At 60.1% G+C, this 11,915-nt stretch overlaps 1 protein-coding gene across 4 annotated transcripts in view; it reads right to left on the bottom strand.

Annotated features, from left to right (window-relative positions):
• The window catches only part of SRC (SRC proto-oncogene, non-receptor tyrosine kinase), a 50,053-nt gene that overhangs the window by 6,452 nt on the left and 31,686 nt on the right, over window positions 1–11,915 (bottom strand). For all 4 annotated transcript variants that reach the window (XM_045804584.2, XM_045804585.2, XM_045804586.2 and 1 more), the window contains 5 exons: window positions 11,728–11,827; window positions 4,197–4,295; window positions 3,928–4,031; window positions 1,947–2,096; window positions 398–553 (listed from right to left, as the gene is read on the bottom strand). In XM_045804584.2, coding sequence (XP_045660540.1) covers window positions 398–553; window positions 1,947–2,096; window positions 3,928–4,031; window positions 4,197–4,295; window positions 11,728–11,827 — 609 coding nt within the window. The remainder of the gene's footprint in view (window positions 1–397; window positions 554–1,946; window positions 2,097–3,927; window positions 4,032–4,196; window positions 4,296–11,727; window positions 11,828–11,915) is intronic.

Raw genomic sequence — 11,915 nt, forward strand, 5'->3', positions numbered from 1 at the left:
GGCGAAGTGCTAATGTGTGGATGCACGCTGGGCCAGCACTCTCTCACACCCCGGGGTGGGGGGGCTCTTATCCCTACCCCCATGTTACCCTGAGGAAGCCAGACTCAGAGCGGAGCCACCTGGCCCAGACCACACAACGTCTTCGGGGAATCGGGTGCCCAGCCCCAAGCAGCTCTTGGCGAACAGGTGCCGCAGAGGTGTGGGGGAGCGCCACGTTTAAGATAGGGCCCACCGGTCAGCACGGGCGACTGAGACTCATGGTGGGGGAGCGGGGGGCGGGCCACAGGAGCCTCGAGCCGTCCCATGGGGTGGACATCTGCCTGGCTCTCCCATGGGGACATCAAAGCCCCCCCGAGGACGCCATGGTTTCCTCTGGGGGGCAGGGGCAAGGCCTTACCCATCCACACCTCTCCGAAACAGCCTTGGCCCAGCTTGACCTCCAGCCGCAGGGACTCCCGAGGGATCTCCCAGGCATCCTTGGCCAGGCCCTGAGTCTGGGGCTTGGACGTAGGGCACACAGTGGTGAGGCGGTGGCACAGGCCGTCAGCATGTTCTGAAGACAGAGGCAGGGAGGTAGAGTTCAGGCAGGGCGTCTGCCCTGGGGCCTCCCTGCCCCACGGTATGACATACGCATGGTATGCACGCAGGCTCTGGGGGCACATGGGCTGCCCTCGAGGCCAGGCATCCACACTTGAGTGTCACACACCCTCATCTCACACAGGCCCACACTGCGTCACGCATCTGCTCACGGAGTTATTCACTCATTCATCCGTCAGACTTTAAAGGGCTGGTCACTTCAGGGAGAACCAAGGACACAGAGGGGGACAAGTCCAGTGGAATCCTGCCCTCAGGGAGCTCCCAGGGCAGGGGGAGCCCATCTTCCCTTCATTGCCTCCCAGGTCCACGACTGTGACAGAGGAGAGCAGTGTGTGCAACAGTAGATGGGCTGGATGGAGTCTTGGAAGGCTTCCCGGAGGAAGTGGTACCTGAGCCTGGAGCCACAGGAGAGTGAGTGGTTGACTAGGGACCACCACTCCAAGCAGAGGGCACACTGTCTCATGCACGTGCAAAGGCCCTGAGAGAGGAACAAGCCTCTGGGTTGCATGAACGGAAAGGAGACCAGAGGGGCTGCAGGAGAGTGAATGGGGGCAAGGGGCCCCAGGTAAGGCAGGGAGGCCAGCCAGGCTTACAGCAGCCAAGGCCTCAGAGGCCACATGGTGGGGGGTCTTTATCCTGAGATTCCCAGGTGATCTCTGGAAGGTTTTGCTGTCGGGGAACAGTGTTCAGAATGAACCGTGCAGTGATAGCCAAGGGGGGAGAGGGGTGGCAGCTGGTAGAGGGACATCAGGAGGCCCAGGTGGCACAGGTGGGGAGTAACTGGCGCTCTCAAGATAGGCCCGGGCACAGCCACACGCACACGGGCACCCACAGAGACCCGCCCACACGAGGACACACAGACGCTCGAGGCTTCAGTGCCCCCAGGGAGACCCTGAACACATGCCCACCGCTGAGACCTGCGCCCTCGCCTGGCTCCCGCCCCTGGCTCCCTCTGCCTGCCGCCTGCCTGCGCTCCCTCCCGCTGCTATAGACTGGTCTAGCAGCCCCCTCCTCTCCCAGTAACCGGTTCAGACCGGTCCTAGGGCTGTGGAGACAAATGACACCAGCCTAAGCCCCCCTCCCTTCCCTGCTCCCGTTGAAGCAGTGTCTTCCTCCCCAGCCAGCTGAAGAGGAGGAGAAAAGAGGAGGGTGGGCATGGTGGGGGGAGGGGACGGGGAGGAAAGAGGAGGAAAGAGGTGGGGGAGGAGCGGAGGGGGGAGGGAGAAAGAAAAAGGAGGGGCAGGAGAAGGAGCCCCATACTCTCAGGATAACAGAAGCCCCAGCCCTTGTGAGCCCAAAGCCCACCCCCAAACAAGGACTCGGGGAGGAGGGCAGAGCCCCGGCCTCACTGGAGTAGTAGGCCACCAGCTGCTGCAGACTGTTGAACTGGGTGCGGGACGTGATGTAGAAGCCGCCGCTGTCCAGCTTGCGGATCTTGTAGTGCTTCACGTTGAGGCCCTTGGCGTTGTCGAAATCAGACACGGAGAGGCAGTAGGCACCTGCAAGGCGGGGCCAGAGAGCGGCAGTGACCCCCACGCCCCCCACCGTCACCCCCCACCCCTCCAGGCCACAGCCCTAAGTGCTGTTCTGTGCCTGCCCAACACAGGAGGACAGGGAGGCCAGTGCGGCAGCCCCAGCCCAGGGCAGAGCCAGGTCCGGTCTGCCCTATCTCTGAGCACCCAGCCCGGGGGCGGCCATCAAGGCAGGGCCCAGTGAGCCAAGGGGCCCCTGATCAGAGAACCTCCCCATGCACTCTTGGCCCTAGCAAGACCTCCGACCCTGAATGTATATCCCAACTGTGTGACCTGGACAAGTCGCCTGCCCACTCTGGGCCTCAGTTTCCTCCTCTGCACAAAAGGGCGACTCCCAGGGATGCCGGGAAGATCTGAGACCACATGTAAGAGGAGCTGGCACATAGTAGGTGCTCAATAAATGTTTGCCGGGAGCCAGGAATGGCCCTATTGGCTGTGTTCCTCTGGCTTACCTGCTTTCCCTCTCACAAGAGCACTCTTTGTGCCCCACACCTTCCTGCAGACCCCGGGCCCAAGCTGGAGCGGGTGGTTAGCTGGGGCTGCAGCATGGGCAGAAGGCCACATGCTGGGTGTGGCCTACAGGCCACCAAGGCTAAGAGGGGCCAGCCCTGGTGGCCTCCTCCCTGCCTCTCTTGAGCCTGGAAAAGTTTTTGGCTGGAAAAGTTTCCTCCTGCCTAGCAGGCCTAGCTACAAGCCTCTGTTAACCCGAGCCCAAGAAAGGCCTGGGGTCGAGGCTTCAACAGCCAGAGAAAGCCCACTTCAGAAGGTAGGGTAGAGCCCCCACAGCCCATGGCCCTCTGGACAGTGCTCAGGTGTGGGTTACAATCTCCAGTGTAAAGAAGGGGAAATTGAGACCCAGAGAGGGAAAGCAGCTAGCCTCAGGTCACCCAGTAAGTCAGGCACACAGGACTGTAATCAGGTCTCTAGCTCCTGCATCGGGCAACCACAACTAACAGATGGCCCAGGCCACGTACACGTAGACACCTGTGGCCTGAGCCGAGAGCCAGGCCCAGCCCACATCTGTCTCTGCACACTAGGGCATGCCCCCACCCAGTGGCCCCATGCTCACACAGGGACACACTCCCCAGGCCCCCAGGCACAAAGACAAACCCACAACGATACACTCCCACACAGCAACACCCAGACAACTCCCCCTCCACGTGCACACACACGCCCGGACTCACACACACACCTGCACGGCCGTGCAACTGCTCATAAATGCACACACATGACACGGAAGCTCTGTTCCCCACCTCCCGCTGAACCCCAGGCCCACGGGACGTGGCCCGGCTTCGTTCCCACGCTGCTGGGTCACCGCAACCCACTTGCAGAGGGGCTAGAGAGAAAGGGGGTGACCTGCGTTCTCTGGCTGGGGTGGGACAGAAGAGGAACAGGGACCAGGGCTGCTGGGGAAGGGCAAAGCTGGCTCCTAGCACCCGGTCCAGCTCTAGAAGCCCCTGGAGAAGGAGACAAAGAGGGGCCTACTTCATCAGCACCCACCCTGGAAACAAGTCTTTTGCCGTGTGACCCTCAGGCCTTCCAGCAGCCTGTGCCCATGCCTCCTCTGAGGAAACTGAAGCCAGAGGGGGTAAGCGTCATCGTCTGCTGCATCTCTGGCCACCCCAGATAGCTCAGTGCTCCTCAGATGCAGCTCCCTGCCTCTGATCCTACCACTTTCTCCACCTGGAGGGCTCTTCCTACCCCACTCCAGGTACCAAACTCCTATTCACTCCACAATACCCAGCTCAAACAACCCACCAAAGACTCCATTCCCTCTGGCCCGCGGGAGGGCTCCTACCTTTCGTGGTCTCACTTTCTCGCACTAGGAAGGTCCCTCTCGGGTTCTCCGCATTGAGCAGTAACCGCTCCGACTCCCGTCTGGTGATCTTGCCAAAGTACCACCTGGGGCAGGAGGAAGGAGGGTGGTGTTGGTGATCTAGGCTTCCACCCACCCACCGTGCCTCTCTCTAGGATGTGGCTGGGGCCCTAGGCAGCCAGACCACCCACTCCAGCCCAGGAGAGAAGCTCCCAACCAGCAGTGGGGGGGAGACCAGGTGGCATACTCACTCCTCGGCCTGGATAGAGTCGGAGGGCGCCACATAGTTGCTAGGGATGTAACCCGTCTGTCCCGTGCTGAGCGAGTGGGCCAGCCACCAGTCACCCTCTCTAAGGAGGGGGAGAGGGAAGGAGCAAAGGAGAAGGAGCCATCAGTGGTGGGCCCCGATGCTGCAATCTTCACAGGTGCTGTGCTGGGGGTCCCCAAGGCCAAGTGAGGCGCTGGGAGCTGTGGGGCCAGCTTGAGTCCTCGTGCTGCCAGGCCAAGCTGGCCTGGGATTCTTTCTCTCCCCAGCCCAGATGCCTCTTGGCCCAAGCTGACTCAGACGGACTTTGTCCAGGACTGTGGCAGGACTGACCTGGGTCAGCCTGAGACCTAAATTCACAGGGGCAGAGTCCTGGGATGGGAAGTAACCTGCTTCCCTTCAGATAGACCAAGCCGTCTCCAGATGCCAAGAGCTGTCTCAGGAAGGAGGGAGGGAGCTCCCTGTCTCTGGGAAGCAAGCAAGTTGTAACAGGAGAGATGATTCCTACCTAAGATAGATGTCAAGTCAGATCTTCAAAGCCTCCCCAAGCCCTGAGATTTGGAAGCGGGTGAGACCTGGGTGGAGGTAGGGGGTAGCCCTCTGGAGGCTTGGTGACAATCCAGGCACTAACCCTGCCAACTAGAGCAATGCTTGCCTTTGTCACAAACCACTGGTCATCCCTAAGGGACTCCTCAGCTGAAAACTACGGGCCTCCTTCTGCAGCCTACCCATCTACAGGGGAAACTGAGGCCAAAGGGGGCTGGGACTTGCCCAGAGTCACACAGAGTCATGTCAGAGGGGCTGAGGTGGCAGAGTCCCAATGCCCAGGGCACTTCTACACTAACTGCCCCATGAGGAGGAGATGGGGACAGGGGCAGAGGAGCTCCCCGCACGGTCGGGTCCCCTGGGCCTGGGTGGGAGCGGGGAGGGGGCAAAGTACCTTTGCAGCCATCTGAATGTGAACCAGGTCTGGCTGGAGCGGGGGTCCAGAGACACAGAGGAGAGAGGAGAAAGCGAGAGCCCAACAGGAAAGAAGAGGCAGAGATGGGGGTGGTGAGAGAGAGAGGCAGAAAGAGCAAGGAAGAGAGCAGGAGAGCAGGCGGTGCTGGGGACCAGGGACAAGGCGGGGCAGCCACAGAGGCCTCACATCCAAAGCAACCAAAGGGGACAGGGACGGGTCCAGGGGGAGTGAGGGGAGGCCAATGCGAAAGGCTGCCTGGGAAATAGGGCTCAGACCCTTCCATTCCCACCGTGCAGATGGGAAGACAGGCCAGAGAAGCAAAGGCCTCTGCTCAAGGTCACACAGCCAGGCCCAGGATCCTGACTCCCAGATCAGAAGGAATCTTCCTCCACAGGGTGCAGTGGGGCCTGAGAGCTTGCAGAGCTTCTCGCTCCAAGGCTGCCTTTGGACCTCACCACGACCACGACCCTGAGAAGACACAGAGCACGCAGGGTATGCTCCCCCTTCCTCACTGCCAGGGCCCGGAGAAAGAGGCCCTTGCCCACAGTTGCACAGTCTGAACTCGAACCCGGATCCCTGGCTCCTGGTTCTTCTGACCTGCCTCTGACATATTCTTCAGCCCATTCTGAAGATAGCGAAGTTGAAGCAAGGAGAAAACAGACGGGGAGAGCTCTCCAAAGACTGGTCAGAGTACAGGTGAGCACCCAGACCTGGGGGCTCAGTGGGGTGGGTCAAGGCTGAAGCAGAGGGTATAGAGTACCTTCTGGACAGCAAAGGGAGCGTGACTGGGGCTGTGAGGAACGCTCAGCCGTGCAATTGCTGCACGCACGCTCAGGCAGGGGTACAGGCTCCATGGGGGTCTCTGCTGGAGAGGGAAGGCTCTGGAGTAAGGCGGCAAGGCCAACCCTCAGGGAAGGCCCTTGGAAGCCCAGGACCACCATCCATCTCCCTGTTGTGCAAATACCCAGGGGTGTCCACATCTGTCTGTCCCATGTGATCCTCAAGGCCACCCTGTGAGGAAGGCAGGCCTCAGCCCCCAGATGAGGAAACTGTGGCTCAGAGGGACAGCCCAAAGTCACAAGCACCCAGGCTGGAGTAACCTAGTACTTTCTTTGTAGGGAAACTGGGGCACAGAGTTGGGCAAAGACTTACCGAAAACTACAAAGCAAGAACTCAAGTCACAGGGAACAATTGAGATCTTCCAGTCAAAGCCTTCATTTCACCAATGGGAAAATAAGCCACAGAGAGGGCGGTGATTTGCCAAAAGCCACACAGCAAATCAATGGCAGGGCAAGGGTAAGAACCAGGGCCCGAGTGCCCACAGCCAGACACAGCAGGCCCCCTGGACCCCTGCAGCTTCCCCAGGTCACTCAGAGGCTCAGAGACCCTCAGGAGAGCCAGGGGAAGCTAGAGGAGGAGGCAGCAGGGCTGGGGGCAGGAGACTGGGCCAAGGTCTAGGTCAGAGGCTACAAAACGAGACAGATTGACAAAGCCAGAGTCTGCAAACTAGCCGGCCTCTGGGGAGCCTCCAGCCACGCGTTCAGAGTAGAAGGCCGGTAAGGAGCAATGTGCCCAGAGGCCAGCCAAGCAGGGCCCCAGAATTAAGGGGGGGGGGCGGTGTTCAGCCCTGCTGACATTACCCAGACTTCAGCCAGCAGATCTTCCAGCTCCCTGACATCAGCCCATATATGAGTCTGGGGTTTCAAGTCCAGGTTTGGGGTTTTATTTAGTTCACATGGCAGGGATGAGGTACACCACAATCTCACAATGGACCCAAGATCCAACTCTGACCTGGCCCGAGCGTGAAAGGGGTCTAAGAGCTGGAGCTGCAAGACTCAGACCACCCTGGGCACCATCCCACTCACCACCTGCAGGCTACGTGACCTTGGCCCTGCCTCCGTTTCCTCACCTGTAGGATGGGGATACTCACGCCTCCCTCCAAGGATATAAAATACCAGCACAGGGCCTGGCACATAGTAGGGGCTCAATGTGCACGAGCTGTTAGCATCTTGATTTGGCTTAAAAAGAAAAACAATTAAATCTGTGTCTCTATGGCGCCCCTCCCCACTCTCCAACATGTTTTTAAAAACCAAAGCAGCAAAATTAATTAAATAAGTAAACAAATAAAAACCAAAGCAGCTCAGTCCCAGTCTCCAGTAAGGATTTGCTGTGTAACTTTGGGCAAGTACCCTACCTTCTCTGGGTTTTAATTTCCTCGTCTATAAAAAGGAAGTAATATTCACAGAATCTCCCTTGCAGGCATTGTGTATAAATCAGTCAGCAGCAAGCTGGGCGTAGGGTCAATGAAGATAATTACTGTGACGGTCATCTAGGCCCACCTGCGAAATGGAGCTGTCAAGCCACATCTTCCTAGGTCAGTCAGTGGTCTAGCAGGCTCTAATCTGCCCTGGGTAGCTGCCAAGGGCGGGGCGGTCCCACATGAGGGGCCCCACACCAGGGGCCCCACAGCTTCCCAGATGGGTCCAGTCAGGCGGGGACACCAACCTAAGCCCAGACTTGGAAGTAATCAGGCTGAGCAGATTTACCACATCTAGCACCTTCCCCGGGGCTCTGGTCCTTATCAGATGGACGTGAAGAAGGGAAGGAAGGAAGCGAATTGCACACATTCCCTGCCCTACCCCTCGCCCTCCCACATGTGGCCAGAGGAAAAGCACTGGGCTGGGAGTCCTCGAGCTACAATTTTACATCCCAACTGCTGTTCACTAGCTGTGTGACCTCAGACAACTGACCTTACCTCTCTGAGCCTAGGATCCTCTTTTTGGACCCTAATCCTTCAGCCGGCCAGGCTGGCATGTGGATCGGGGTTTTGGCAGCTTGAGAACCTGGGAAGTTACTCCAGTTTGAGCACTTATATTTAACTCGCTTGGGTTGTTGGGACCAGTCAGATAAGCACTTTGGGGATTTCAGGCAAGCTAGGGCTCCCTGAGGCCTGGGCACATGGTTAGTGGGGGGACAGCAGGCAGAGGCCAGGGCAGGTTGTGTGAGGAGGGTAAAAAGGTATCCCTTGCCCCATGACGGGAAGTGGAACTGAAGTGCCCAGAACGAGGGGGGAGACATCAGTGCCTGCCAGATGGCTCCCCCGAAGAAGTTGCTGGAATCTGTGTGGGAGGAAAGGGCAGTTTGGGGAACAACCCAGAGTCAGACCCAGAAGGGCCACGACTCCTAGAGACTCAGACACCAGGGCTAGGGGCTTGGGACAGTCGGACCTCAGACCCCAGTGGACCTCCTCAGACCCAGGCCACACAGCACACGGGATTCTGGGACCCAGGGCCGTTTGGCATGAAGATTCAGGGAGCAGGGTCTCAGGCCAGCTACTGTGAGGACCCAGACCCAGTGAGCCCTGGCCAAACCCTATCGACAGATGGGCTAGTCCTTAAGCTCTCCATGTCCCTGACACCCAGCCCAGCCACCAGCCGGCCTCAGAAAGTCCCTCACTCAGACCGGGCTGGGGCTGGCGGTGGGGGCGGGAGGGATAAATCATGGGCCCTGAGCAGTAACGGGAGAAGGACATGAAGGGCAGTCCCTGGGTGGCTATGAGGCCTGAACACCTCAAATTTGGGTGGCCCATCTGTCACTAAGTGCCCCCAGCCCCCCACCCCTCCCCTTCCTCTGGTGCCCCAACTCCATCACCACCTCACTTCTCAGGCAAAGGGGTGGCGGAGCATTGTGATGGAGGAAGGGCTCCCGGTCCCCTCTCCAGTCATGGCGCCTCACTGCTATCCAAGGGCTTCCCATGGACAGGGCTCGACCACTTGCAGCCCCAGTCCTGGCCCGACACCCTCAGCCCTACTTGGAAAGCGGGAAGAGGGGAGAGGAGGGGCCGGACAAAGGACAGGGGACAGGGGAGGACAGCCCTCCGGCTCTAGGTGAAAGGGGCAGAACCAAAGTTTCCAGAGCCTTCCCTCCCACCATATGGTGTTTGCTCACACAGTGGCCCGGCCTGAGGTGCCCTTCCCATCACCACTGGTAGAGATTCCCCTGAAACAGCCTCCCCTGCAGGGGCCCTTCCCTCCCCCTGGCTCGTCAGGGCCCCTGTGGAGCCCCTCCTGCAAGGGCCGTGGGTAGGAGGGCCTGCCCACCCCTCCCAGCTCTGCCACCACCAGCTGTATGACCTTGAACAAGTCACCTCACCTCCCGGGGCCTCAGTTTCCTCCTGTGCAAACTAAAGCAAATCAGAGTTCCCCCTCCCAGGGCTCTGGTGCCATATAAATAGGGCGCCCCCACGAGACCAGGCTGGCACGTGGAGCACAGGAAACGGGGGCCGATTACTAGTCGTTCATCTTGCTGGGAGGCAGCCCCCGCCGTGCTGATTAACAGGTGATACGGGGACCCACGAAGGTGGCAGCCCCGAGAGCAGCCCTTCTGGAGCTCCAGGTGTGGGGGAGGCAGATGCAAACCGCTGGAACCACCAGGGCACTGAGGGGCCCCAGGACTCTGACACGGAGGGGGCGGAAAGATGGGGAGAGAGCTGCTGCCCGAGTTCCCATCCCGGCTTTGCCACCTGCTAGCTGTGTGACCTTGGTCAAGGGCCTTCACATCTCTGAGCCTCAGGTTCCTCACTTGCAAAATGGAGACAGCCCCTCCCCCGTCACCAGAGCCCTGGCAGGATCGCATCGAGGAGTAAATACAAGGACATGGGTAGAAACGCCTGGCACAGCACCTGGCACCTCTTTTCCCTTTTGCCTCACAGTGAAGGCCGTCCTGAGCTGGATCGTGAGGGATGAATAGGAGTTTGCCAGGCAGAGACGGGAGAAAGGTGTTTCAGGCAGAGGGAACACACAGCATGCGCAAGGGCAGGGAGGCATGAACGAGCAAGACGCACTTGGAGCTGGTGATGTCCAACCTTCGCCAGGCCTTTGAGGACACCCAAGGACCACTTCTACTCTATCCCCAGCACCTTCTGGCCTTTCCACAGCCCTGAGGACACCCCGGCACCTCGAGCCCTGCACCCTCCCGCAAGCTGCCCCTCTGAGAGGCACCGCCTTCCACCACTTCCACCGGCCACAGTCTTCCTTCGAGGACTTGCTTGAAACTTCCAGTCCCTGCAGTCCCCACCAGAGGGGAGCACACAGCACGGACCACATGCCCGAGCAGGCCCTGGCCCTGCCCTCTGCCTGCCACTGGGTCTGGACTGGAGCTGGGCCCCCGCCACGCTGGCTTGGTGAAGGCCCCTTCCCCACCCAGGCCTCACTGGGCCAGCACCGGACCCTGCGTGCAGCTGGTACTCAGCGTAGGCTGACCAGTCAGGATGGAGAGTGGGCGGGTTAGCAGGAAGGTGGGTGGGGAGGAGGCATGACATGGTGAGTGAGGAGGGGGATGGTAGGGCCCTCCCCAACCTCAGCCCAGGGTTAAGGTCAGGACCTAGTCACACTGGTTGGGGGTAGGGCCTCTGCTGGGGAAGCTGGAGGGGGGCAGCCAAGGAAGCCAGGATCCACAGGCAGGGACATGCAGTGGGGGCACATGCAGACAGCAGCCCACCCCCCCCTTAACCAGAGAAGCCCCCCGACCCCAGCCCGCCACCTGTGAAGTACGTACACACCTGACATCCACCTTCCTCCTAAGGGCCAGCGAGAGAGAAGCAGAGAGAGGGAGAAGCTGAGAGGGGGCTGGAGGGAGCAAGCAGGAGCCAGGAATTGGGGGGAGTCCAACTGAGGTGAGGGGGTACAGCAGGCCCCGCCAAGGGCAGGAATGCAGCAGGTGCTGAGCTCTGCCCCGCCCTCTGCTGGCAGTGCCTGCAGGAGTAACCCCCTGGCCCACTGTGACGCTCCCCACCCCTCACCCCAGGGCATATGGCCCAAAACCTGCACCCACCCCCCATGACAGGCATTGCACCCCACCCCGGTACACTCCTGACAGGGAAAGGAGAGGAAAACAGGAGAGGAAGGACCCCCACCCCATGGCTAGAGCCCTACCCACCCCTCACTAGTTCATTCCCCCCTGCCCCTGCTCTCCTGCCCACAGGGGCCCCAGAGCCAGCTTGGCCCTAGGATGTCCCATCCCAAGGCTGAAGTCTCTGGGGGTGACCCACATGTGCACACCCCATCCCACCATCTCATCCCCATGCCCAGTCATAACCCCCCTCACACAGAGTGCCCAGTATGGGTCCTCCACCCGCTCCCATTTGGGCCCCACCCCCTGCAGCTAGAGCTCAGCCAGCTGCCCAGGCCCTCCAACCCCAGGTCCCTAAAGAGGGCACCTCTGCGGGCACAGCCTCCAGCTTCAGGCCCTGTTTTCTGCAGTCCTGGGTCCTAGGCTCGGTCCTGCCCTGACCATATGACCCTCTGTGAGGTCTGGGATGCCGTATTCTATTGAGTTACTGAGCCCGGATCCCTACCCTGGGAGCTCTGACCACCACCACCTGTCTCATCTCCCATAGGCCCAGGACGGTTCCCTGGACCTCAGCCAGCCTTGGCACTAGCCATGCCTGCTGCCCATCACACTGCCCCTCGCTCTGGGACGCTCAGAAGTGGCTCTGGCCCAAGACCAGGTCCAGAGGCCAGGGTCCCAAGGGAAGATGGGAAAGGGGGTCACTCACGTGTTGTTGACAATCTGGAGCCGCTCCCCTTTCTTGAAGGACAGGTCGGTCTCTGTCCGAGACTCATAGTCGTAGAGGGCCACAAAGGTGGTCACTCCACCTGCAGAGAGGGGTGGGATGTGTCAGAATGGCTAGGGCCACAGTCCCAAAGAGGGGTGGATGGGAGGGTTTCCCGCCACCTTCACAGC

Source organism: Ursus americanus, chromosome 22, assembly GCF_024610735.1.
Source record: "Ursus americanus isolate L20-20 chromosome 22, mUrsAme1.1.p, whole genome shotgun sequence".
In the NCBI taxonomy this organism is placed as follows: Eukaryota; Metazoa; Chordata; class Mammalia; order Carnivora; family Ursidae; genus Ursus; species Ursus americanus.